This window comes from Muntiacus reevesi, chromosome 3, assembly GCF_963930625.1.
Source record: "Muntiacus reevesi chromosome 3, mMunRee1.1, whole genome shotgun sequence".
Classification (NCBI taxonomy): Eukaryota; Metazoa; Chordata; class Mammalia; order Artiodactyla; family Cervidae; genus Muntiacus; species Muntiacus reevesi.
This window is the reverse complement of record NC_089251.1, coordinates 139,625,458-139,651,858: the sequence shown is the minus strand read 5'-3', so window position 1 is coordinate 139,651,858 and position 26,401 is coordinate 139,625,458. Positions and strand designations below refer to the sequence as shown.

At 42.4% G+C, this 26,401-nt stretch overlaps 2 protein-coding genes across 3 annotated transcripts; both read right to left on the bottom strand.

Annotated features, from left to right (window-relative positions):
* Positions 1-6,679: 6,679 nt before the first annotated feature.
* LOC136163241 (gamma-crystallin C) lies at positions 6,680-8,604 on the bottom strand. Of its 2 annotated transcripts, none has more exons than XM_065927680.1 (3): positions 8,596-8,604; positions 8,250-8,492; positions 6,680-6,955 (listed from the first exon to the last, which is right to left on the bottom strand). In XM_065927680.1, exons 1-3 carry the CDS (start codon positions 8,602-8,604, stop codon positions 6,680-6,682), a joined length of 528 nt encoding a protein of 175 aa, XP_065783752.1. The 2 variants fall into 2 exon arrangements, with proteins under 2 accessions (XP_065783752.1, XP_065783753.1); XM_065927681.1 differs by having other exon boundaries at positions 6,680-6,952.
* Positions 8,605-18,855: 10,251 nt separating this feature from the next.
* On the bottom strand, positions 18,856-21,062 carry LOC136163240 (gamma-crystallin B). The gene is made up of 3 exons (XM_065927679.1): positions 20,962-21,062; positions 20,623-20,865; positions 18,856-19,131 (listed from the first exon to the last, which is right to left on the bottom strand). The coding sequence occupies exons 1-3, from the start codon at positions 20,968-20,970 to the stop codon at positions 18,856-18,858; spliced, it is 528 nt and encodes a 175-aa protein (XP_065783751.1). The 5' UTR covers positions 20,971-21,062.
* Positions 21,063-26,401: the final 5,339 nt, after the last annotated feature.

Sequence of the window (26,401 nt, the reverse complement as noted above, 5' to 3'; positions counted from 1 at the left end):
TGGAAAATCCATGGACAGAGGAGCCTGGAGGGGCTACAGTCCATGGGGTCACAAAGAGATGGACATGACTGAGCAACTATCACTTTCACAGAAAATTGTAGGCGTGACAAATATACACAACACCGTAGTATGCTAAGTGAACATAGGTTAAGACCTGACGCTCCTTGCACCTGTGGCCAGAAGCAGAGCTCTGCACCAGTTGCCTGGGAATTGTCTTTGGAGGGAACGCAAGAAAGAAGAACCATCCTGTTATCCTGAGCTCTGGTCTAGGAAGTAACCCTTAGTCATTCTATACGTATTCACATGGTTGCAAACAAAAGTGAAGAAAAAAGGGACTAGTTCAGGTTCGGAATTTGTTGCACGCAGGGTTAATGATTTGTATAGCTAGTGTAAGTAGCTTAGTGAGGAAGGCATGTTGAAAGTTGAGACAGATTGAAAGCTAAGCCTCTTGCTCCAAACAGTTAGCCAAAATGTGGTTGTAAAGGGAAAGTTTTTGACAGAAATTAAAAGTGCTACTCCAGTGAACAGGCTTCCTAGGTGACCCAGTGCAGGAGACATGGATTTGATCCCTGGATGGGGATGATCCCCTGAAGGAGGAAATGGCCCCAGTATTATTCTTGCCTGGAAAATTCCATGCACAGAGGAGCCTGGCAGGCTACAGTTCACAAGGTCACAAAGAGTTGGACATGACTGAGCAACTGAGCATGCATGAACACCCGCATTCCAGTGAATGCATTAATGAAGAAAGTGAAACAGCCTTATTGCCCATATGTATAAAGTTTGAGTAGTCTGGATAGACAATCAAAGCAGACACTACATTCCCTTAAGCCAAAACCTAAATGAGAGAAAAAGAGAACCTAACTCTTTTCAATTCTATGAAGATTGAGAGAGGTGAGAAAACTGCAGAAATAAAGTTTGAACTTCGCAGAGGTTGTTCTTGTGGTTTGAGGAAAGAAGCCATCTCTATGACATAAAACTTCAAAGTGAAGCAGCAAGTGCTGATGTTGAAATTTCAGCAAGTCATCCAGGAGATCTAGCTCAGATAATTAATGAAGGTGTCTATACTAAACAACAGATTTTCAGTTTAAATGAAACAGCTTTATGTTGGAAGAAGTTGCCACTTAGCACTTTCACAGCTAAAGAGGAGAAGTCAGTGTCTGGCTTAAAAGCTTCAAAGGACAGACTCTCTTTTTAGGAGCTAATTCAGCTAGTGATCTTAAATGAAGCCAGTTCTCATTTACCATTTCAGAAATCTGAGTCATTTGGAATTATGCATAATCTACTCTGCCTGTAATCTATAAATGGAACAACAACACAGCCTGAATGACAGAACATCATTGGTTTACTGTATATTTTAAGCTCACTGTTGAGACTTACTGCTCCAAAAAAAGATTCTTTTCAAAATAGTACTGTCATTGACAAGGCACCTGGTCACCCAGTAGCCTGACAGAGATGTACAATGGGATTAATGTTATTTTCATTCCTGTTTACACAACATCCCTTCTGCATCCCATGGATCAAGGAGTGATTTTGACTTTCAAATCAGATTATTTAAGAAATACATTTCATAAGCCTTTAGCTACCATAAGCCTTTAGCTACCATAAATAGTGATTCCTATGATGAATTTGGGCAAAGTCAATTAAAAACCTTCTGGAAAGATTTGTCATTTTAGATGCCATGAAGAGCATTCACAATTCATGGGAAATAATCAAAATATCAGTGATAATAGGAGTTTGGAAGAAGTCGATTCCAATCCTCCTGGATGACTTTGAGGGGTTCAAGACTTTAGTGGAGGAATTAAATGCAGATGTGGTGGGAATATCAGGAGAACTGGAATTAGAAGTGGATCATGAGGATGTAAATGAATTGCTGCCACTGCATGATAAAACTTTAATGGATGAAGAGTTGCTTCCTATGGATAAGCAAAGAAAGTGATTTCTTGAGATGAAATCTACTCCTGGGGAAAATTTTGTGAAGGCTCTCAAAATGACAACAATGAATTTAGACTATTACATGAAATTGATGTCATAAATTCAATAAAGCAGTGGTAGGATTTGAAAAAAGTTCTACTGTGGGTAAAATGCTATTAAAGAGCATTACATGCTACAGAAATTGCTTGTAAAAGAAAGAATCAATCTATGTAGCAAATTTTGTTATTGTCTTATTTTACAAAATTGCCACAGCCACTATGACCTTCAGCAACCACGACTCTGTTCAGTTAGCAGTCATCAGCATGAGGGAAGATCCTCCATCAGCAAAAAGAATATGATTTGCTGAAGGCTCAGATGATGGTTAGCCTTGATTAGCAATAAATTATTTTAAATTAAGATATGTATATTGTTTTTATTAATTTTTATTGGAGTATAGTAAATTTATTGATTTATAATGTTGTATTAGTTTCAGGTGTATAGCAAAAGGAATCAACTATACATCTACATATATCCACTTTTTTTGCATTGTTTTTATACATAATATGTTGCACTTATTAATGGACTATAGTATAGCATAAATATAACTTTTATTTGCACTGGGAAACCAAAAAATTCCTGTGACTCATTTTATTGTGATATTTGCTTTAATGCCATGGTCTGGAACTGAACCTGCAATGTCTTTGAGGTATGCCTGTATTTATATCATCTCCCTAGCCCTTGAAGGCACTGAATTGTAACCCCAAACAAGAGTTTTCAAACTCTGCCCAGTTTCTACCAGGTTTTTTTGCCAAATTAAAAACAAAAACAAAACACCTATAAATAGAAGCAATATTCCTATGCATATTTTCTTGATCTGAACCACACTTTATTAGAAACTTGTATATTTGAGGGGGTTAAAATATTCTTTTTAAAATGTGTTTTTTTTTTAATATAAAATGATTCAATAACAAATGGTGCTTAGTTTTTATTTACTGTTGTTTAGTTTTTAATTACAAATATTCTTGCTCAGCAAAATAAAAATTGACAATCCTGTGTTAATTCCTATTTAAAGAAAATTGGTCTGAGAAATCTAAAATATTGAGACCCACTTGTTTTCAAGAATGTGAAAAATATGGCAAGCAATTGCTGGTGAGAGAGTCTGTTATAATATTTTTAAATCTTATTCTAGAGTTATTTCAGAACTTATCCCTCCAAGGGAGGAGGGATAAATTAGGGGTATGGGATTAAGAAATACAAGCTAGTAGGACTTTCCTGGTGGCCCAGTGGTTAGGAGTCCAAGCTTTCACTGCAGGGGGCACAATTTTGATCCTGGTCAGGAACTAAGATCCTGTATGCTGGGCACCATGGCTCTAAAGAAAAGAAAGAATACAAACTACTATATATAAAATAGAGAAGAAACAAGGATGTCTTGTACAGCATAGGGAATTATAACCATTATCTTGTAATAATTTTTTATGCAGTATACTTCATGTTGGACTGTAAGTTCCCAGTGATTTTGTGAGAAAAAAAAAAAGAAAGAAAATAAGTCATTTGTGAAATGTTTGGATTATTATTAGAATTGCTATATGTGCAATCTCAAGCATGTTTATTTTTAGCGCAAGAAATGGGCAGTTCTGGATTGTTAACATTTCTCCTTAGGACAGGAGGATTTCAGTGGAGGTTTGTACCTCGAGACTAGTGGGCTAGGGACTTCTCTCGTGGTCCAGTGGTTAAGACTTTGCCTTCCAATGCAAAGAGTGCCTGTTCCATCCCTGGTCAGGGAGCTAAGAGCCCGCATGCCTCATAGCCAAAAACCGCAAACATGAAACAGAAGCCACAGTGTATCAACTCAATAAACACTTTAAAAAATGGTCCACATTATTCTTTATAAAAAAGAGACTAGTGGGCTAGAAAAAGGAGCAGAAAGGTAGGAGTGGGATGGGGGTAGAATTAGCCAAAGGGCCAAAGGCTGGAATTAGCTACTCCTGCCATGCAATCTTTTGTCTGTTGTGTCAAAACTAATATTTTTTTTCCCTACTCACTGAAAACTGTTTTCACTGGACTTGTTGTTCCATAAAAGAGAAAAAGGTGTCGCGGAAAGGTAAGGTATGTAAAGTGAAAGTGGCTCAGTCGTGTCTAACTTTTGGGGACCCCGTGGGCTATACAGCCCATGGAATTCTCTAGGCCAGGATACTGGAGTGGGTAGCCTTTCCCTTCTCCAGGGGATCTTCTCAAGCCAAGGATCGAACCCAGGTCTCCCACATTGCATGCAGATTCTTTACCAGCTGAGTCACAAGAGAAGCCCAAGAATACTGGAGTGGGTAGCCTATCCCTTCTCCAGAGGATCTTCCCGACCCAGGAATGGAACCTGGGTCTCCTGCATTGCAGGCAGATTCTCTACCAACTGAGCTATCAGGGAAGCCCAAGGTATGTAAGGAAGTTCTAAATGTGTGTATCATACCAGGGAAATATTTTCCCTCCCCAAATGTTAAGGAATAAAACCAGGTATCACAAAAAAATACAGAGATAAACATTGCTCCATTTTTCCCCCAGAAATGGGTCATGGGATGCCCTAACACTGTGCAGTAACAGTACTTGTTAAACAAGTGATTAGATGTGTATGTGTATTATTTAGTACTTGGGAAGCACTGGACCAAAAAAAGTGATCATGAATTAATCGTTTATTGTTAGTGTTTAGTATTTTTGTGTAGAGTTCTGTCGCAGGAGGGACAATAACTTCTGTCTGCTTTCTTTTTTCATTTCCAGTGCTGCACATGGCAGGCCTATGGTAGGTGCTCAGTAAATAGCGACACTCCTAACTCAAAGAAGTTAGGTTCCCTGGTGGCTAATAATTGAGCAGTCCATTGAAAGAAAAAATAACCTGTGCTAGGAGTGACAGTGTCACTTCTCGGCCTCTGTCCTCCAGAAACTATAGCATGTATAGATAAAGCTGGGGTTTCCCAGGTGGTACTAGTGGTAAAGAAACCATTTGCCAATGCTGGAGACATAAAGAGATGTAGGTTTCATCCCTGGGTCAGGAAGTTTCCCTGGAGAAGGAAATGGCAACCCACTCCAGTATTCTTGCCTGGAGAACCCCTTGGACAGAGGAGCCTGGTGGGCTACCATCCCTGGGGTCGCAAAGTGTGGGACACGATTGAAGCAACTTAGCATGCAGCATGCATGCACAGATAAAGATATATATCCGATGATATTCATTGTAGCCTTGTTTGTAAAAGAAAAATTGGAAAAGCCCAGTTACCAATGAATAAATAATTAAATAATCCAGCAGATCTCCAACAAGGGAACACAATGCAGCCATTAACAAAACAAGGTGCTTACCTAGATAGATATCCATATCACATTACACTTTAAAAGCTAGCTGCAGACTAATATGTTCAGCATAATTTCATTCTTGTAGAGAAAAAAAGCATGTGCTTCATGAGACAGCTACATAAATGAGGGAACATTTTGAGAAGCATACCCACCAAGTGTAAAAAAGGGCTAGGAATAAAAAGGGGGACTCAGAAGGACTCCTCCACTTTCTTTATAGGATGCATAAAGTAGTAAGGTTATGAGAGACTTTCACTTTGGAAGCAAAATTTCAAATTAAAAATATTAACAACTTTCTCTGATGAAAGAATTTTCAATTAAAAACTATGCAGAAAAAAAAAAACTATGCAGAGCTTTGCTTCATATTCAGTATTGGTAAAAATATGCAGAGCAAGCAGATGTTACTTCAAAACACTCTAGAAATTATGACTTTCTTTAATGTGCCTTTAAATTTGAGCCCTTTTTTTGGTAAAGAACTTCCTTTTGTTTGCAGCACACTATATTATGCAAATCTATTTAGAATGTTAATGTCTATGTCATTAATTTACTTCCATTAGCTGGGCACTTTGCAGGTTCTGAAATTCACACAGTGTTTGGTCCAGTAGCTGAACAGGCCAAGAGGTGCACTCTAATCAGGAGTTATTTTGGAATAAGAAGGAGGGTCTTCAACTGAGTCCGAAAGTATGCCAATGACTGATGGCAGCCCTGGCATTAGCTATATAATACTCTGCTTGAAAGTGAAGCAAAGCTACAATTCCTTATGTAGTCTAATCAGGCTTTTTGCAAATGGGCTGCCCTTCACCACTCATCTGTGTCTCTCCGTGGCTCACGACTGCTTCTTGGGTCAGAAGGAAACTGCTGGAAAGCTGTTCCTTAGGCCCTCAGTTGAATGTGGCTTTTCCCCAGTCGCCCCCTCCCATTTCTCTCGTTTGAATATTTATTGATTTTTTAGCTGCACAGGGTCTTAGTTGAAGCACTCAGGTTCTTCCTTGCCCTCATGTGGGCTCTTTCCTTGAGGTGGTACAGGGGCTCTGTGGTTGCCCCATGAGGGCTTAGTAGATCTGCTGCATGTGGGATCTTAGTTCCCCAACCAGGGATGAACCCATTTCCTTGCATTGTGAGGCAGATTCTTAAGCACTGGGCCACCAGAGAAATCGACCATTTCTCTCCTTCAATCTGCCTTTATTTCTCAGACAGGCTCCCTCCTTTCTCCACCTCCACTCCTGACCTTTGTTCAAAACTCATTCTACCTTGATTCTTTTCTGGAAGAGATCTCCCTGCCCCCCACTGTATCCACTTCTCAGCCTTTAACTGGGAGCATTTACAGGTGGATTAATTGGTACACAATGAAAGAAAAACAGAAGCCAGTGATTGCCAACAATACAGACTAAATACTTTATTAGATTCCAAAATGAGAAAGTGGTAGTGTGAACCTATTTTAGTATAAATCCACCACCCTCCGCAGAGAGCCCGCCTTGGCATCCACGGCCCCCCAGTCTTGGTAGCGCCTGTACTCTTGGGGCCGCAGCAGGTACTGCCGCCCCCTGTAGTTGGGCATCTCGTAGAGGACCCAGCAGCCCTCCAGCACGTGCAGCGAGCGGACCTCGCTCAGGCGGAAGCGGTCCTGGATGCAGGGGCAGTCCTCGCTCAGCTCCACCATGAGGCCTTTCTGGTCCTCTCTCTCATACAGCCGCAGCCTATGGGAGCTTGTCTGCTCGGTCCACACAGAGAAGGAGCAGAAAATGCAATCAAACAGGAGATGAACTTGGCAGGTTGGGACATGAGGTGGGCAATGTCAGAACTGAGACTCTGAAATTGCTGTGATCCATATTCTACTAGCAAATATTAACAAATATTTGCATGTTCAGTTTCCATTTTTTTATTGTGGGAGGTGGAATTTTTAAGAGGTTGAAGGTCTGGTTTAGACTCCATCAAGAAATCAAATATCTTGATTCCTAATACTTAATTCCCTAATTTCTTGATTCTTATGTGATAACTCAAACTTATATTTGGGAGGAAAATGCTAAGTATTTTGTTAATATTTTAATATGAGTATTATTTCCCAAATGTATATGTGAGTGTGTGAAAGTCACTCAGTCATGTCCAACTCTTTGGGACCCCATGGACTATACAGTCCATAGAATTCTCCAGGCCAGAATACTGACGTAGTTAGCCTGATTCCTTCCCCAGGGGATCTTCCCAACCCAGGCATCGAACCCAGGTCTTCCACATTGCAGGCAGATTCTTTACCAGCTGAGCCACCAGGAAAGAAAGCTTAAGAACACTGGAGTGGGTAGCCTATCCATTCTCCAGCGGATCTTCCTGACCCTGGAATCGAACTGGGATTTCCTGCGTTGCAGGTAGATTCTTTACCAGCTGGGTTACCAGGGAAGCCCGCATGTATATACATATACACATAAATTTACCACTAAAATAAGATTTTTAAAAACTACACCTTTGGTGGAAATTTTGTTTAAATAGTCTGAAACCAGAATTCAATTGACTTTCCAAATTAAGAAAAATTACTTTCCCCAGAATTGGACAATACCTTTGAACGGCTTAATTAACAATAGACTTGTCCATTAGACTTAGTCTGCACTTGAAACTATCAGATTTGTTCATTATCAATTCCTTTACTATAGGTTAAAAACTGGCTTGTTAGAAATACTGCCTTCTTATGCCCAACTGGCTCCCACTTGCCTTACATCCGCTGTGATATTAACATTTGTTACAGACAAGCTCTGATTGACCTAGTGGCTGTAAAAATTAAAAACAAAACTGACTCCCTAAGGGAATTTGTTCTTATAGTCTCTGCTGGCGCGCGCACGTGCGTGCGTGCGTGCGTGCGTGCGTGCGTGTGTGTGTACGCGCGCGCACCTAGATCTAACCGGGCTTTGTCAGCTTCCGAAAGGCCACTTAACTCTTAGGTGTATTTAAAGGAAAACCTCCGTGCCTTAACACCCATCGTGGACACTCAGGAGGCAGGATTGGAATCAAGGGGAACTCACGTCGCGGATGAGACAGCAGGAGCGGATGGAGTCGCTGAGACCCATCCACTGCTGGTAGTCGGGGTAGTCTCCGCGCCGCAGGAAGTACTGGGGGCCCTGGTAGTTGGGGCGCTCATACAGCATCCAGCAGCCGCTGCCCACGCGGACGGAGTTGCAGCGGCTGAAGTAGGGCTGCAGGTTGGGGCAGTCGCTGCTGCACTCGTAGCAGCGGCCCTGGAAGCCCCGGTCCTCGTAGAAGGTGATCTGCAAAGAAAGAATAATTCAAAATCAAACCATTGGCTCCCCGTAATAAATCCTGTATAAAGGCATTTCCCCCTGCATTTTATTTCCCTTGTGTTCCATTTACCTTGCCCATGGCTGATGGACAACGGATGATGCGAGTTCAGGGCGATGAGGCCCCAGCCGCGCGCCGGGTCTATATAGCAGGGCGGCTGCTGCGTTGGCAAGAACAACACAAAAGGGGCCCCCGGGGGGTGAGTAAGGGGATTTTTTTGGATCCCTTTTACGTGCTGCATTCAGTGGAAATGCCTGTCGAGCCTGCCCTCATTCTCTGGTATATTCTAACGCTGTCCTGTACGGGTTCTGGGTGAGTCCCTAGAGTTGCTTTTATTTGGATTCTTGGTGTTTTATAAATTTATCAGCGCATCAGGCTGAACTTTTGACCTGAGACTCACTTCTGTATACATATGATTCAGTTATGCCTCGTGTATTTTCTGGGAAAAATCTATGCCCTTATGGATGGGTCCCTAGAATTCCAGAGAGGCTGTGGGTGAAGCGAATGCCACAGGCACTAACTTTCCTGGAGGATAGAGAGCACTCTATCTAAGAATTCCTTCTCCACAGCTCTTGTCAAGCCAGTGCACGACACAAATCTGGGTTCTGATTTTTGCTAGTTTTGACCTGGCTGGCCTGTTAGGACATAGCTCTTAAATTTCCTCTTTGGTGAGTACACTTCATGTAACTGGAGTCTAGCCCCTGGCAGCCAAGTTGTGATACAGACCAAAAGAAAGGTTGTTATGGCCATTGGGTTGAAGACTGAGAAGCATATTGCTTCATAGATTGCTTCCCCTTTACCGGGAGAAGGTGGTAAAAGTTCGTGGACTTGGAATGTCCACTCAGTAGCCAGGTGAACTTGGCCATGCCTTATGAGTTCTCAAAGCAGGAGTTATTTCATAATACTTACCTCATGGGATATACTATGTGGAATGAGAAAGGAAGGAAGGGCAGCTTCTAATATTTCAGAGCTGGCCTGGCCCTTAGAAGAGCTAGGCCATATTTCCCTGCTAGACAAAAAGAATCTCACAAAATACCAACTTCAGGAAAGGTTACCCTGAGACCATGATGAAATGAGACAAAATAAGGCCGCTTCATAATTTTATCTCAGCATGGGCAGAAACAAATGTGCCAGTGTGCCACCCACAAAGTACCAGACACCCCCTCTCTCAGTCAAAACGATTAACTGCTACTTCTTTATCAATTGCAGCTTTATCTTTGTTCTCTGCTCCCTTCCCCATGAGTAGATTTATTAAGATATTCAATCATAAAATTACCCTTGCTGTCCCATCCAATCAAGTCAACTCTTGTTTTTTAGACACTTTCCCAATTCACCTAACCAAAGTACAAATCCTTTCATAGTTCTTTCTAAGCCTCGCAAGACAGTCCATGCTTCCCATGGTGTACGTTCTCTCTGCTGATATTACCAGTAACAGACCCTCTTGTTTAATGCAGGTGTTTCTGGTGGTCTTTGGCTGAAGGACATTGACATGCATAAATGGGATTATGGGTTTAATGTGTTGGGCATGTACAGGGCACAAATGAGCACTGAATAACTGTTTGGTATTAGTCATAGTGAAATATTATTAAGGATGACTTCAACCCATTTATCTCTCTCAAAACGTTCAATCCTTTCAAAGATGCCTTAAAAATGTCTCCATCACAAAGAAAGTGTAGATTTGGAAGGAACTTCAGAAATCACCTAAGGCTGTGGAACTCTGCTCAATGTTATGTGGCAGCCTGGATGAGAGGCGGGCTTGGGGGAGAATGGATGGTGGTGATGGTGGTTTAGTCGCTAAGTGGTATCTGACTATTGAGACCCCATGAACTATATAGCACGCCAGACCCTTCTGTCCATGGGATTCTCCAGGCAAGAATACTCGAGTAGGTTGCCATTTCCTTCTCCAGGAGAATGGATACATTTGTATATATATGGCTGAGTCTATTATTCCCTGTTCTCCTGAAACTATCACAATATTGTTAATTGACTATACCCCCATTCAAAATGAAAAGTGCAAAAAAAAAAAAGAAATCACCTAGTGCTCTTCAAACTCCAGTGTGCATATGAATCACCTGTGCTTATTAAAAATGCTATGGCTCTACTTTTTTCCAAGATTCTGCATCATTAGATCTGGAAAAAACTCTAGGGGTCTATATTTCTAACTGATGGCACCAGATTGTTCTTGGACCAAATTTTGAAAAACACTGTTCTGGTTTATTCCTTCTTCTTTTATTTTTCTTCCTTCCTTCCTTTCTGTGTGTGTATAGTTGATTTATAATGTTATGTTAGTTTTAAGAATAGTGATTCAGTTATATGTATATTTATATCTGTTCTTTCTCAGATGCTTTCCCTTATGGGTTACTGAGTATAGTTCCCTGTGCTATATATTAGGCCCTTACTTACTATTTTATATATGCTAATCTGTATATGTTATCCCAAACTCCTAATTTATCTCCCCTTTCCCTATCCATTTTTACTTTTGTATTCTCACTAACTGGCAGAAAGAACTGGCACATAAAGTTTGCTCAATAAATGTCTGGGGGATATGAATGTTATTCCCTCATCTGAAATTCATCACTATAGTAGTCCAAAGGACCTATTTCAAATGTTCAGCACATCAGGCCTACACACTCACATCAAAATTCAGCATTTGCAAATTTCAACTTTGAAAAGCACCCTGCATTTGATCTATTTAATGGGACTTTATAATAGGCAAGATGAGTAAGCAAAAGAGAGAAAACAGAAAAGTTGTGTCGTCCCCTAAGTCCTCTGCTCCTTCATAATTCTAGTGGTTATATCTCCTGAGATGCCACATCAGTGTCACAACAGCAGTGGCCAGCTCCAGGGTTTTGCTAGTGTCTGAAGTCCATGAGAGTTGGACGGTGAAGAAAGTTGAACGCTGAAGAATTGATGCCTTTGACCTGTGGTATTGGAGAAGACTCTTGAGAGTCCCTTGGACTGCAAGGAGATCAAGGTAGTCCATCCTGAAGGACATCAGTCCTGGGCGTTCATTGGAAGGACTGATTCTGAAGCTGAAATTCCAATACTTTGGCCACCTGATATGAAGAGCTGACTCTTCGTATTAGGAAAAGACACAAATGCTGGGAAGGATTGGGGGCAGGAGGAGAAGGGGACGACAGAGGATGAGGTGGCTGGATGGCATCACCGACGCAATGGACATGGGTTTGGGTGGACTCTGGGAGTTGGTGATGGACAGGGAGGCCTGGAGTGCTGTGATTCATAGGGTCGCAAAGAGTCGGACATGACTGAGTGACTAAACTGAACTGAACTGAACTGAAATCCAGTTAACAATTGGCCTTACCAAGCACCCACTTTCTTCCTAGTAATTAATGTGGCATTAGTATCGTATACATGCGTGATTAACTGAGAAGATGTCATTTGGTTGGTGGCCATGAAGACCAAGCGCTCTCAAAGAAGGAGACTGGGTAAGAGCTCAGAGATGATCATCGTAGCACCAGCCTCAGAAAACTTATATAAACAGTGTCTCAATTTCTAACAGGCTGAACTGTTCTCAGAACTTCCTGAGAAGCTCTTCCCAGGTTATAATTTGACTCAAATAAAAATTTTCCAAATCCTTTTTAGGTTGACTGGTTAATTTTTCATTGAGCAACAGGTGGTTGTGATTGTCAGTTTTGCTTTAACAAACCCCTAAAGAAGAAAATTTGAACTCCAAAAGTCCAGAGGGAAGGGAGTAAGACATTTGCTAACATCAGTACATACCCCTTGACATCAGGGCAGGAAAACTGGAGAGGGAACCCATAGAGAGGAGAAAGTTTTGAGGATGTGACTTGGTAGATTGGGTCTTGACACTTTTCTGGAATAGCTGCTACTTCAGTTTCTTTGTTTGGTGGAACTTTTATAAGGTTAGTCAGGCCAGAGACACTAGGGATTCAAAGGGAGAAAAGAGGACAAGATGGAAGGAAAAGATTTAAAATCTGAACTTGTTACAAACTAGAACACATAGGAAATACTTGTGTGTGTAGAGTATGTAAACTGATACCAGGGTTTTCTCAAATTGGTGGTTCATCTTCATGGGGAGAAGGTTAGTGAGTTCCTGTAGGGATATCTCTTCTTTGTTTCACCTCAGACTCTCATCTGTTCAAGATCCCAGTGTTTAGAGAGAGGACAGAGAGAATGGGGAAGGGAAGATTAGAAATTAGTTTGAGCATAATGTCTTCCCCCAGCCTCTCCCCATCATTGACTTTTTCTTTATGTTGGGATTAGAGGGCGGAGAGTGTTCCCTTTTCATTCCAATCCCAAAGAAAGGCAATGCCAAAGAATGCTCAAACTACTACACAATTGCACTCATCTCACATGCTAGTAAAGTAATGCTGAAAATTCTCCAAGCCAGGCTTCAGCAATACGTGAACTGTGAACTTCCAGATGTTCAACCTGGTTTTAGAAAAAGCAGAGGAACCAGAGATCAAATTGCCAACACCCACTGGATCATCAAAAAAGCAAGAGAGTTCCAGAAAAACATCTATTTCTGCTTTATTGACTATGCCAAAGCCGTTGACTGTGTGGATCACAATAAACTGTGAAAAATTCTTCAAGAGATGGGAATACCAGACCACTTGACCCACCTCTTGAGAAACCTATATGCAGGTCAGGAAGCAACAGTTAGAACTGGACATGAAAAAACAGACTGGTCCCAAATAGGAAAAGGAATACGTCAACACTGTATATTATCACCCTGCTTGTTTAACTTATATGCTGAGCACATCATGAGAAACGCTGGGCTGGAAGAAGCACAAGCTGGAATCAAGATTGCCAGGAGAAATACCAATGACCTCAGATATGCAGATGACACCACCCTTATGGCAGAAAGTGAAGAAGAACTAAAGGGCCTCCTGATGAAAGTGAAAGAGGAGAGTGAAAAAGTTGGCTTAAAGCTCAACATTCAGAAAACTAAAATCATGGCATCCGGTCCTGTTACTTCATGGGAAATAGATGGGGAAATAGTGGAAACAGTGTCAGACTTTATTTTTTTGGGCTCCAAAATCACTGCAGATTGTGATTACAGCCATGAAATTAAAAGACGCTTACTCCTTGGAAGGAAAATTATGGCCAATCTAGACAGCATATTAAAAAGCAGAGACATTAAATTGCCATCAAAGGTCCGTCTAGTCAAGGCTCTGGTTTTTCCAGTGGTCATGTATGGATGTGAGAGTTGGACTATATAGAAAGCTGGGCTCCAAAGAATTTATGCTTTTGAACTGTGGTGTTGGAGAAGACTCTTGAGAGTCCCTTGGACTGCAAGGAGATCCAACTAGTCCATCCTAAAGGAGACCAGTCCTGGATGTTCATTGGAAGGACTGATGTTGAAGCTGAAACTCCAATACTTTGGCTACCTCATGTGAAGAGTTGACTCACTGGAAAAAACCCTGATGCTGAGAGGGATTGAGGGCAGGAGGAGAAGGGGATGACAGAGGATGAGATGGTTCGATAACATCACCGACTCTATGGACATGAGTGAGTAATCTCTGGGAGTTGATAATGGACAGGGAGACCTGGTGTGCTGCAATTCATGGGGTCGCAAAGAGTCAGACATGACTGAGTGACTGAACTGAACTGAACTGAGTGTTCCCTTTGCCTGTACCTCAGAAAGAGAAGCAACTTGCAGACCTGATCAATGAGAAGCAAGGTCTCTAAGTTTTTTCTTTCTTTGAGCAGAGAAAGGTTTATTGCAGGGCCATGCAGGGAGACAGGTGACTCATGCCCCCCAAACCCCAAAGTCCCCAAAAGGTTTCAGTGAAGCATTTTTATTTTTTTTTATAGAACCATTTCCATTTATTATACCTCATTTGATTCTCACATTTATTCACAGAGCACTCAATTAACATTTGATTGCACTCAGACAATGGGTACGCAGCTGGTCACAGGTATTTTACATTCTAGTAAGGAAGAGAACCACTAAGGAAGTAAAAGAGAACATTTCAGATAGCATTTTTTTTCCATTTATTTTTATTAGCTGGAGGCTAATTCCTTTACAATATTGTAGTGGTTTTTGCCATACATTGACATGAATCAACCATGGATTTACATGTATTCCCCATCTCATTGAGGAACACTAAACAAGTAAAAGATAAAATTTCAGGTAAATCATTTCAGATGGAGTGAGTTGGGTGTTATCCACTTCAGATGGAGTGAGAGTTGTGGTCATATGACATCTCCAGAGAAGTTGATATTTGTAGGGAGACCTATTGTCCAAAAGAAGCCAGCCCGTGGAGATAATATAGAAGTCATTATAAGCCAAAAGGAACTTCATATGCAAAGGTCCTGAGGTAGGAATTAGCAGTGTCTCTAATTTTATGTGCTTTCAGTTCCAATGTTTCAGGATAATTTCCATATGTGAAGTTTGTGATTTTATTTCTATTAAACAAATAACATTAAAGCTCAGCACTCCAAGAAGCTTTTGGTTTTCTCATTCATGTTTGTTGCATTATTATTGGCAAATAGAGGATCCTGGCTAATATCTCCAGGAAGCCAACAAAAGTCTTAAGAGTTTAAAGAGTCAGACACGACTGAGTGACTGAACTGAACTGAAGTCCAGTCCACAATTGGCCTTACCATGCACCTGCTTTCTTCCTGGTAATTAATGTGGCATTTGTATCGTATACATGCTCGGTTAAATGAGAAGATGTTATAAGAACTGGAATTTAGGAACAATTAATATCAAATAATACAGCAACCTCCAGGGAAGGAAACTTTATAAAAAGCCTAACCTTGTGCCCCAGTTTGCCTGGAACAGTCCTTGTTAATGCCTCTTGCCCCAGTGCAATCCTTAATAAAAAGCAATTTCACTCTCAAAAATGACTCAGGTTAAGTAACAAATTCTATGCTTGCTCTGGTAATAAGCCACTAGGGCAGTAGATATGGAGCCCTTGAGGGCTCTATAAAAAGTGAACAACCATGTGGGTATACCTAAGAACAGAGAAGAGAGGAGCAGGGATGAGAAAGACAGGCCACCCAAGAGCAGGTTGGAACTTGCAGACTAGAGCAGGACCTCTTAATATGAAACTTGATATTGCTGTGTTGTTATGATTTAAACTGGCATCTCACCCTCACAACCTCTATAACAAAGCTGGCTGCACCATTATTGCTTTTTGTGAGAAAGGGTTCAGGAGTTAAAGGAAAAGGCAGTATGTCACCAGTTTAGGTCACGGTGGATCCACTCAGTGACAAGGCAGGAGTTCAGAGCGGAGGGTAACTCAGTTCAGTTCAGTCACTCAGTTTTGTCTGACTCTTTGCGACCCCATGAACCACAGCACGCCAGGCCTCCCTGTCTATCACCAACTCCCGGAGTTTACCCAAACTCATTTCCATTGAGTCGGTGATGCCATCGAACCATCTCATCCTCTATCATCCCCTTCTCTGCCTGCCTTCAATCTTTCCCAGCATCAGGGTCTTTCCCAATGAGTCAGCTCTTCCCATGAGGTGGCCAAAGTATTGGAGTTTCAGCTTCAACATCAGTCCTTCCAATGAACATCCAGGACTGATCTCCTTTAGGATGGACTGGTTGGAACTCCTTGCAGTCCAAGGGACTCTCAAGAGTCTTCTCCAACACCACAGTTCAAAAGCATAAATTCTTTGGAGCCCAGCTTTCTATATAGTCCAACTCTCACATCCATACATGACCACTGGAAAAACCATAGCCTTGACTAGACGGACCTTTATTGACAAAGTGATGTCTCTGCTTTTTAATATGCTGTCTAGATTGGCCATAACTTTCCTTCCAAGGAGTAAGCATCTTTTAATTTCATGGCTGCAGTCACAATCTGCAGTGATTTTGGAGCCCAAAACATAAAGTCTGACACTGTTTCCACTATTTCTCCATCTACTTCCCATGAAGTAAGAGGACCGGATGCCATGATTTTAGTTTTCTGAATGTTGAGCTTTAAGCCAACTTTTTCACTCTCCTCTTTCACTTTCATCAAGAGACCCTTTAGTTCTTCTTCAATTTCTGCCATAAGGGTGGTGTCATCTGCATATCCGAGATCATTGATATTTCTCCTGGCAATCTTGATTCCAGCTTGTGCTTCTTCCAGCCCAGCGTTTCTCATGATGTACTCTGCATATAAGTTAAACAAGCAGGGTGATAATATACAGTGTTGGCATACTCCTTTTCCTATTTGGGACCAGTCTGTTGTTCCATGTCCAGTTCTAACTGTTGCTTCCTGACCTGCACATAGGTTTCTCAAGAGGTGGGTCAGGTGGTCTGGTATTCCCATCTCTTGAAGAATTTTTCACAGTTTATTGTGATCCACACAGTCAAAGGCTTTGGCATAGTCAATAAAGCAGAAATAGATGTTTTTCTGGAACCCTCTTGCTTTTTTGATGATCCAGCGGGTGTTGGCAATTTGATCTCTGGTTCCTCTGCCTTTTCTAAAACCAGGTTGAACATCTGGAAGTTCACAGTTCACGTATTGCTGAAGCCTGGCTTGGAGAATTTTCAGCATTACTTTACTAGCATGTGAGATGAGTGCAATTGTGTGGTGGTTTGAGCATTTTTTGGCATTGCCTTCCTTTGGGATTGGAATGAAAACTGACCTTTTCCAGTCCTGTGGCCACTGCTGAGTTTTTCAAATTTGCTGACATATTGAGTGCAATATTTTCACAGCATCATCTTTTAGGATTTGAAATAGCTCAACTGGAATTCCATCACCTCCACTAGCTTTGTTCGTAGTGATGCTTCCTAAGGCCCTCTTGACTTCACATTCCAGGATGTCTGGCTCTAGGTGAGTGATCACACCATCGTGATTATCTGGGTCATGAAGATCTTTTTTGTACAGTCCTGTATATTCTTACCACCTCTTCTTAATATCTTCTGCTTTTGCTAGGTCCATACAATTTCTATCCTTTATTGAGCCCATCTTTTCATGAAATGTTCCCTTGGTATCTCTAATTTTCTTGAAGAGATCTCTAGTCTTTCCCATTCTATTGTTTTCCTCTATTTCTTTGCATTGATCGCTGAGGAAGGCTTTCTTATCTCTCCTTGCTATTCTTTGGAATGCTGCATTCAAGTGGGTATATCTTTCGTTTTCTCCTTTACTTTTGGCTTCTCTTCTTTTCACAGCTATTTGTAAGACCTCTTCAGACAACCAGTTTGCTCTTTTGCATTTCTTTTTCTTGGGGATTGTCTTGCTCCCTGTCTCATGTACAATGTCACGAACCTCTGTCCGTAATTCATCAGGCTCTCTGTCTCTCAGATCTAGTCCCTTAAATCTATTTCTCACTTCCATTGTATAATCATAAGAGATTTGATTTAGGTCATACCTGAATGGTCTAGTGATTTTCCCAACTTTCTTCACTTTAAGTCTGAATTTGTCAATAAGAAGTTCATGATCTGAGCCACAGTCAGCTCCCTAACTGGGGAAACCGTAAACAACTCATTCCCTCTCAAGAATGACAAGATATGTCATAATACTTTACTCCTATTAAAGTGATAGGAGGCAGAATTTTCCTATGTGTTGGTGTTTTTGGTAAAAATCCTGAAAAATTTCTGCAAAGCATATACTGCAAAGATACAGTGAGTTCTAGTTCCATGAAAATCTCATGGAGGTATGAGATGTTGGACATGGAATTGAGAGAAATGGTTGGAGGCTGTTAGAAAGATAAGGAGGGCAGTAGGTGAAATGACCTGTTTGTTTGTTTGTGTATGGAGCTAAAGTAGGAGTCAAGATGCTAAGGATGACCTTCTTGATTAGGTAAAATAGATTAAATAGGGAAGATGGTGGGATAAGCTGGAGGGATAACTTGAGGTGTTTCAACAAATACTTATTAATATTATTATAATTGTAAATATATCCTTGTAAGATTAACCACAAGTGGGTTGACCCAGTTGAGTTGAACTTTGAGCCTGCAGGGTCTAGATATAGGGCTTCCCTGGTGGCTCAGATGGTAAAGAATCTGCCTGCAATGCGGAAGGCCCGGATTCAGTCCCTGGGTTGGGAAGATCCCCTGAAGAAGGGAACGGCAACCCAGTCCAGTATTCTTGCCTGGGGAATCCCATGGACAGAGGAGCCTGGTGGGCTACAGTCCATGGGGTTACAAAGAGTCGGACACGACTGAGCGACTATACTTTCACATGGTCTAGACTTTAAAAGAATGCTGGCAGTAATATCCTCTACTTAATTCCCCTTACGAGATGTTGTTCCCCATCTTGAAAACATGTCATCATGTCTGGTCAAATGCAATTATTGCTTATGAAGACCCCATACATGAAAAGAAAGGCAGGACTCTACTCATGCCAGAAACACAAGCTAAATCTTTTATTAGATTCTAAAGGAGAAAAGTGGAGAATTTAAAACTTCAATAAAAATCCATCACCCGTCTTAAAGAACCAACTTTGGCATTCATTGCCCCCCAGTCAAGATATCTCCTGTACTCCCCTGGCCTCAGCAGGTACTGCCTTCCCCTGTAATTTGGCATCTCGTAGAGGACCCAGGAACCCTCCAGCACGTTGAGGGAGTGAACCTCATTGAGATGGAAGCGGTCTTGAAGAGAGGGACAATCGTCTGTGATCTCTGACATCTGTCCTCTGAAGTCATCTCTCTCGTAGATTCTCATTCTGAAAGTGCCGGTGTGCTGAGCGACAGACAGAACAGACAAAGGAAATGGACACAAGTAGAGAGAAATTAAAGTTCTAGCCGCTGCACTCGCTGGTCACACCTGCCCCAAAGCTCTCTCAGTCCAAGTCTACAACAACCATGTTTGCAGGTTAAGCTGCCTTCCCTGCCCTCATCGCCCACCTGTGAGTCTAACAACTTCTGGGCTAAGTTAGAAACAGAACACGGCAGCCCTTCAGTTGCTATGTACCACCCTCTCTCCTTGAGAAGTAAATTTGGTCTAAAATAAGATTGATTATTTTAGGACTTCTTATCAGAGAAAGTTCCTTTCCAAGTAGAAAAGTGAGCATCATTGGAAAGTGAAGCCTCATTTGATTTATTACTTTTGTTAAAAAGGAACAAAAATTTAGTTATTTTCTGTAAGACCAATGTTTTGGTTTTCATGTTTACTTTGGAACAAAGGATTATGAAGCTCTTGTTAAAAAAAAAAAAAAAAAGATGGCACATTTTCTCTACCTCTGTCTTTGTAACCTCATTTTCAGTTCAAATTTCAAACTATGTGACAATCAAGCTTCCTTTCTGACCTCCTACCCTCCCCTTTCTCACTCCCCAGCAGCAGGAATCATCTTCATGAAACTTGGATGTTTCGTGAAGTTTGGATGACACTTATCCCACCCCCGATTCCCCAACTTCCACACATTCTTCTAAGAACTCTGCAATCACTCTCTGGGAAATACTGGATCTCAAACTTTAGTTTGGATGAGGCCTTTCCTCTGATTCCTACCCCTAAGCAAGCTAATAGGTACTGATTACAAAATTAGAATAGAAATCAGGGGGCCTGTCTTCTCTAGGAGGATATTCGAATAGAAAAGTAAGTCAAAGCAAGCAAAAGTATTTTTATCAATTAAACAGACCCAGATTGTATTTATAAATTTGGATATACTGGGTTTCTGAGTTGACACGGCTTGTAACGACCACTTTAAAAAAATATTAGATCTTGGAGTAGGAGTTTGGGGTTAGCAGATGCAAATTTTTGTATATAGAATGGAGGCCCTACTATACAGCACAGGGAACTGTATTCAATATCCTGTGATAAACCAAAATGGTAAAGAATATAAAAATGTATGTATAATTGAATCTCTTTGCTGTACTGCAGAAATTAACACAACATTTTAAATCACCTATACTTAAATTAAAAAAAAAGAAATATCTTGAACTTTAGGATAACTTTAGTCTCTTCTATGACCTGCTTTCTCTTAATGCGTCTTTTTATCTTTGACTACATTTAAAACATAAAACACTGGGAATCTGTGATTTAAAAAAAAAAAAAACCACCACAGAGTTCACGAAGAATGGCTTCCCATCTGAGACATCCCTCTAGAATGGACTGCATGTCCTGGGCTCACTCCCACTTCCTGCTGTCTAATCAGAATGATATGGTTGAAGAATGCTGTTTCTTAATGGCTTTGATTTCCAAAGAAACGGAAGACAAAGACGGAACCAGGCTCACTGGCGGGATGAGGCGGCAGGAGCGGATGGAGTCGCTGAGACCCATCCACTGCTGGTAGTCGGGGTAGTCTCCGCGCCGCAGGAAGTACTGGGGGCCCTGGAAGTTGGGGCGCTCATACAGCATCCAGCAGCCGCTGTCCACGCGGATGGAGTTGCAGCGGCTGAAGTAGGGCTGCAGGTTGGGGCAGTCGCTGCTGCACTCGTAGCAGTGGCCCTGGAAGCCCCGGTCCTCGTAGAAGGTGATCTGCAAAATGGAAGGTGTGGGAGCATGAAGCGATTTGCAGCCCCGCTGGAGATGCCGCGACGGGGCAAAGGCGGCGCAAAGGTTCCCCGCACTTACCTTTCCCATGCTGGCGATGAGGGAGCAGGAGGTGTTCGCTGGGCGCTGTGTGGGACTAGGGGGAGGGCCGCTGTATATATAGCAGCCCTGAATGCTGCCTCCGCAGGAAACCACACAAAAGGGGCCTATTTCGGTGAGTAAGGGGATTTGCAAGCTCTCCGCTCCTCCTCCCCCTGGTCATTGGGGTTAGCTGAATGTTTACTCTCATTCTTTCTGGTAGGTTCGGGTTTTTCTAATTCACAAAAGCTGTTGTTGCCACCAAAATGAAAAGTCTTTCCTCTTTAGAAGGACGAGCAAAATTCTATCCCCATGCTTTTAGGTTATAGCCTACTCTGGTTAACTGACTCCTTCAAGGTAATTAAACAATGTGTTCTGCTTAGGGACTGGTGTTTAAAAAAATTTCTTGAAAATGAGAACTTTAATCTTAAGGAAGAGGGAATCAAATGAAGTAATTTTTGAAAATGCTTTGAAGAGCATAAAGTTAGTTCAAATTCAAGATTCTGTGATTATCAATGTTGTTGTTTGGGGGCCTATCTTGAGTGAAATTGACACTTGGCTGAAAATGTGTGGGCTCCCTGAGGCTGGGAATGATCCTTGTTCTTTTCTGTCCCTGGGCCCTAGAGCAGGGGTGGGCACAGAGTAGGCCCTCAGTCCTTGGCTTTGACCTGAATGAAAGCAGATGGTTGTAGCCTTCCTCTCTTCATGTCTCCCTGGGAGCCTGCACCCTTCCTTCTGCTGGTGCTGCCCAGAGATTGCTCGCTTTTTGGGGGGTCCCTGGCCTTCTTCAAATGTCCTAAGATCTGTCTTTCCTTTTCACCTTGGTAAATTCCTGCTTCCTTGAGAAGGGTGATTTGAGTTAGTATAAGGATTAATGTAGGGGCTTCCCTGGTGGTTCAGTGGTGAGGAATCTGCCTGTAGTGCAGGAAGTGTGAGTTTGATCCCTGGGTCAAGAAGATCCCCTGGAGAAGGAAATGGCAACCCGCTCCAGTATTCTTGCCTGGGAAATCCCATGGACAGAAAAGCCTGGTGGGCTACAGTCCCTGGGGTCGCAAAAAAGTCAGACATAACTTTTTGACTGAAAACCAGCAAGGAGCAATGTAGAAACCCTCAAGGTGCCACATCCCCTACTTTCCCAGACTTTTGAGATGCTAGACGGCACCCAGGCTAGACAACAGAGCATCTTCATAGTATGGACTTCACAGTGTGGTACGGGGACCCCTAAAGTCCCCAGGACACTTCCAAGGGGTTCATATGGTCAGAACAGTTTTCATAACAATGTGTGTATGTGTGCTCAGTCGCTTCACTCATGTCAGACTCTTTGCAACCCTAGGGACTGTAGTCCACCAGGCTCCTCTGTCTGTGGGATTTTCCAGGCGAGAATCCTGGAGTGGATTAATCTTCCAGGGGATCTTCCTGGCCCAGGGACTGAACCCGTGTCTCCTGTAGCTCCTGCATTGCTCACTTCAGTATTTCTTGTCTGAAAAATCCCATGGACAGAGGAGACTGGTGGGCTCCAGTCCACCCCAAAGAGTCGGAGATGACTGAGCATGCACACGTGCACTGCAGTCTTAGAAGCTATACACAAATCAGAGACTCAGGGATTAAAGAACCCTTTACAGTCAGCTAATGCTGAGACCCTAGAGCCAGGTTGAAGAATGAGTCTGGCAACAATGTCAATTGAAAACGAGTGGCTCAGAGCTAAAGAATTCGCCTGCCAATTCAGGAGACATGGGTTCAATCCCTGGGTCTGAAAGATCTCTCGGAGAAGGAAATGGCAACCCACTCCAGTATTTTTGCCTGGGAAATCCCATGGATGAAGGGGCCTGGTGGGAAGTACATGGGGTTGCAAAGAGTTGGGGACAACTTAGCAACTAGAACAACTATAGTTTACCAGAATTCCTGTTAAAGCCAAAGATTCTCAAGGTTAATAAAGACAGAGCTTTACAAATTAAAAAAAAAAAAAAAGGATGACATTGAACCTACTATGTCAAGTGTATAAGATATATATATCTAGAAAGATAACTTCTAAAACAAGCCATGTTTTATGCAGAAACAGTTTATAGGCTTTCAAGGCTGACAAGCCTGAGCTCAGTTCCCAGTTCCTCTACCTCCTAGCTGTGTGTATTTTTTTATTTTATTTTTTTCTTGCTTTTTTAAAAAAATTAATGTATTTATTTTAATTGGAGGCTAATTACTTTACAATATTGTGGTGGTTTTTGCCATATATTCACATGAATCAGCCATAGGTATACATGTGTTCCTCATCCTGAATACCCCCCACCTCCCTCCCCATCCCATCCCTTAGGGTCATTCCATTGCACCAGTCCTGAGCACTTGTCTCATGCATCGAACCTGGACTGGCAATCTGTTTCACATATAATAATATATATGTTTCATGCTATTCTCTCAAATCCACCCTTGCCTTCTCCCACAGAGCCCAAAAGACTGTTCTTTACATCTGTGTCTCTTTTGCTGTCTCGCATATAGGGTCACCATTACCATCTTTCTAAATTCCATATATATGTGTTAGTATACTGTATAGGTGTTTTTCTTTCTGACTTATTTCACTCTGTATAAAAGGCTCCAGTTTCATCCACCTCATTAGAACTGACTCAAATGCATTATTTTTCATGGCTGAGTAATATTCCATTGTGTATATGTACCACGGCTTTCTTATCCATTCATCTGCTGATGGACATCTAGGTTGCTTCCATGTTCTGCCTATTGTAAACAGTGCTGTGATGAACATTGGGATTGTGTGTACCTTTTTAGATTTGGTTCTCACAGTGATTAGCATGTGATTAGACTTGGTCATTCGGAAACCTTGGCCTGGACTGGATGTTCAGAGAGCCTCCTCTGGCCTCCTCTAGCTGCCGTCTTCCCCACAGGACAGGAGTGTGTGGTGGCAATGGGGACATGCCCACACTTCTTAGAGACCACATTTCTTGTACCTGGAGCTCCAGAATTTCCTCCATTTACATCCTTGCTTCCAAAACCTAGAAGAAAATCTTTACCCACCCACCCAAGGACACTGTTCATAAAAGGAAGCCTGTTTGGGGGACGTGATCAGGGGTGAGGGGAGGTAGAACATGTGGATGGAGCTTGGGCATGTGAAGGAGTGAGAAGGGAGGAGGGTGGGCCGTGGAGTGGTGATGGGGCTCTGTTTATGCTCTTGTTCCAGATCCCCCCCTCTTGATAATAATTGTGCTATGTTAGCTACATGATGCACTCTAAGATTTCTGGTATGATGTCTGGAACATGCACAACACTCTTCATAAGGTAGGCTTTCATTAGTAGCTATTACTATTTCATCATCATGAGCCAAATAAGTGATGCTGGAAGATCAGTCATACCCACTCCAGTGAGAGCAGACGTGGCTTCCTTCAGCAGGGTTGTGTCAATGATGTGCCAGTGAGCTCAAGAGGTTTCATCTGGGAGACATGCCAGTGGCTACCAGAGAAAGGAGTCTGTAGGTGCTTCAAGAAAACCCAGCTGACAAACTAAAACATTTGTATGAGACTGGGTGGCGGGGAGGGTAACACACTGTTTCTACTGAGACTTCTCACAGGCCTCAGGTAACTTTTGTTGTTTTTACTTAGTTGCTCAGTCATGTCTAGCTCTTTTGTGACCCCACGGACTGCAGCCCACCAGACTCCTCTGTCCTTGGGATTTCCCAGGCAAGAATACTGGAAGGGCTTGCCATTTCATTCTCCAGGGGATCTTCTCCACCCAGGGATCAAACCTGAGCCTCCTGCTTGGCAGGTGGATTCTTTACCCCTGAGCCACCTGGGAAGCCTCTAGGTAACTTTGGGCTGTGCTTAGTTGCCCAGTCATGTCTGACTCTCTGGGACATCATGGACTATAGCCCACCAGGCTCCTCTGTCCAGGGGGATTCTCCAGGCCAGAATACTGGAGCGGGTTTGCCATGCTCTCCTCCAGGGATCTTCCCAACCCAGGGATTGAACCCAGGTCCCCCACATTGCAGGCAGATTCTTTACCATCTGAGACACCAGGAAAGCCCAAGAATTCTGGAGTGGGTAGCCTATCCCTTCTCCAGGGGATCTTTCCAACCCAGGGATTGAACTCAGGTCTCCTGCATTGCAGGCAAATTCTTTACCTTCAGAACCACCAGGGAAGCACTAGGGAAGGTAACTTCAATGGCTCTTAAATGAACAATTTCATTTTTGGGAGAAAAAACACAGGGTTATGTTAGATCCATTCATGTGTTTTGACATTTGAGTCTATGTATTTTGGTACATAAGTTTGTTCAACTATGATATCCTAAAGAACTTTAAAGAGTTTTATAAATGTTTTTTCTGATTTAAATGACACTTGTGTTTTAAAAAATGAGTTTTGCAGTTCTTTTTAAAGAAAAGAAAAAAAAACACCTTATATATAACTGTGAACTTGGTATTCAAATATTTGTGCTAAAAGTCTCGTTGGCTCAGTCCCTCCCTTAATCTCCCATATATTTTAGACTAGGGTGTTGGCTGATCCTACAAAGAGATGTAACAAAGCATGTCTTGCCACATCCAGGACCGAATGTCTCATTCCATTGACCCATCCATCTTGTAAAGTGCAAGGAAGAGGCGGGGAATCTGTTATTTTTCTTCACAAAAAATGTTGCTTTTCACCTTTTCTTTCATTTTTGTTCTCTTTCTCAGGCCGTCTCCCCTGTCTCTTTCCTTTAGCTGTTAGAGGTAAGCTCTGAGACCTTCATGGGTGGTGCTCTAACTCTGCCCCTCCCCTCACGAAGGTCTCCCTGCTGCCAGCCTACACCAGCCCGCCGATCTCTGGGCCATTTTTTTTTAACCTCCCTGCAAGTTTTCCCAGGTCACCAAGAACCAGACAGGACTGGAGGCTGTCAGAACCAGGTAGAGGACTGAGTGTGAGAGACTGCCGTCTATGTCTCTGAACATCCGCATTGGTGACCTTATGTGAGAGAGTCATTGCTTTCCAAAATAAACTGGAATCGTTTGCAATAAAGTCAGAATCCCTTGCTGTTTTTCACACTTCTAGGGCTCTATTTATGCATATCAGTTTAGTTCAATCGCTCAGTCGTGTCCAGCTCTTTGCGTCCCCATGGACTGCAGCACACCAGGCCTCCCTATCCATCACCTACTCCCGGAGCTTCCTCAAACTCATGTGCATCGAGTCGGTGATGCCATCCAACCAACTCATCTTCTGTCATCCCCTTCTCCTCCTGCCTTCAATCTTTCCCAACATCAGAGTCTTTTCCAATCAGCTCTTTGCGTCAGGTGACCAAAGTATTGAAGCTTCAGCCTCAGCATCAGTCCTTCCAATGAATATTCAGGACTGATTTCCTTTAGGATTAACTGGTTGGACCTCCTTGCAGTCCAGGGGACTCTCAAGAGTCTTCTCCAACACCACAGTTCAAAAGCATCAATTCTTCAGCTCTCAACTTTCTTTATAGTCCAGC

Bases quoted from the DNA above. Each gene is read 5' to 3' on its own strand.
- LOC136163240 (XM_065927679.1), bottom strand. The intron at 19,132-20,622 runs GTGAGCCTGGTT...TCTGTCGCTCAG, and splicing joins CCTGCCGCCTCATCCCGCCA to CACACCGGCACTTTCAGAAT.
- LOC136163241 (XM_065927680.1), bottom strand. The intron at 6,956-8,249 runs GTGAGTTCCCCT...GTGTGGACCGAG, and splicing joins CCTGCTGTCTCATCCGCGAC to CAGACAAGCTCCCATAGGCT.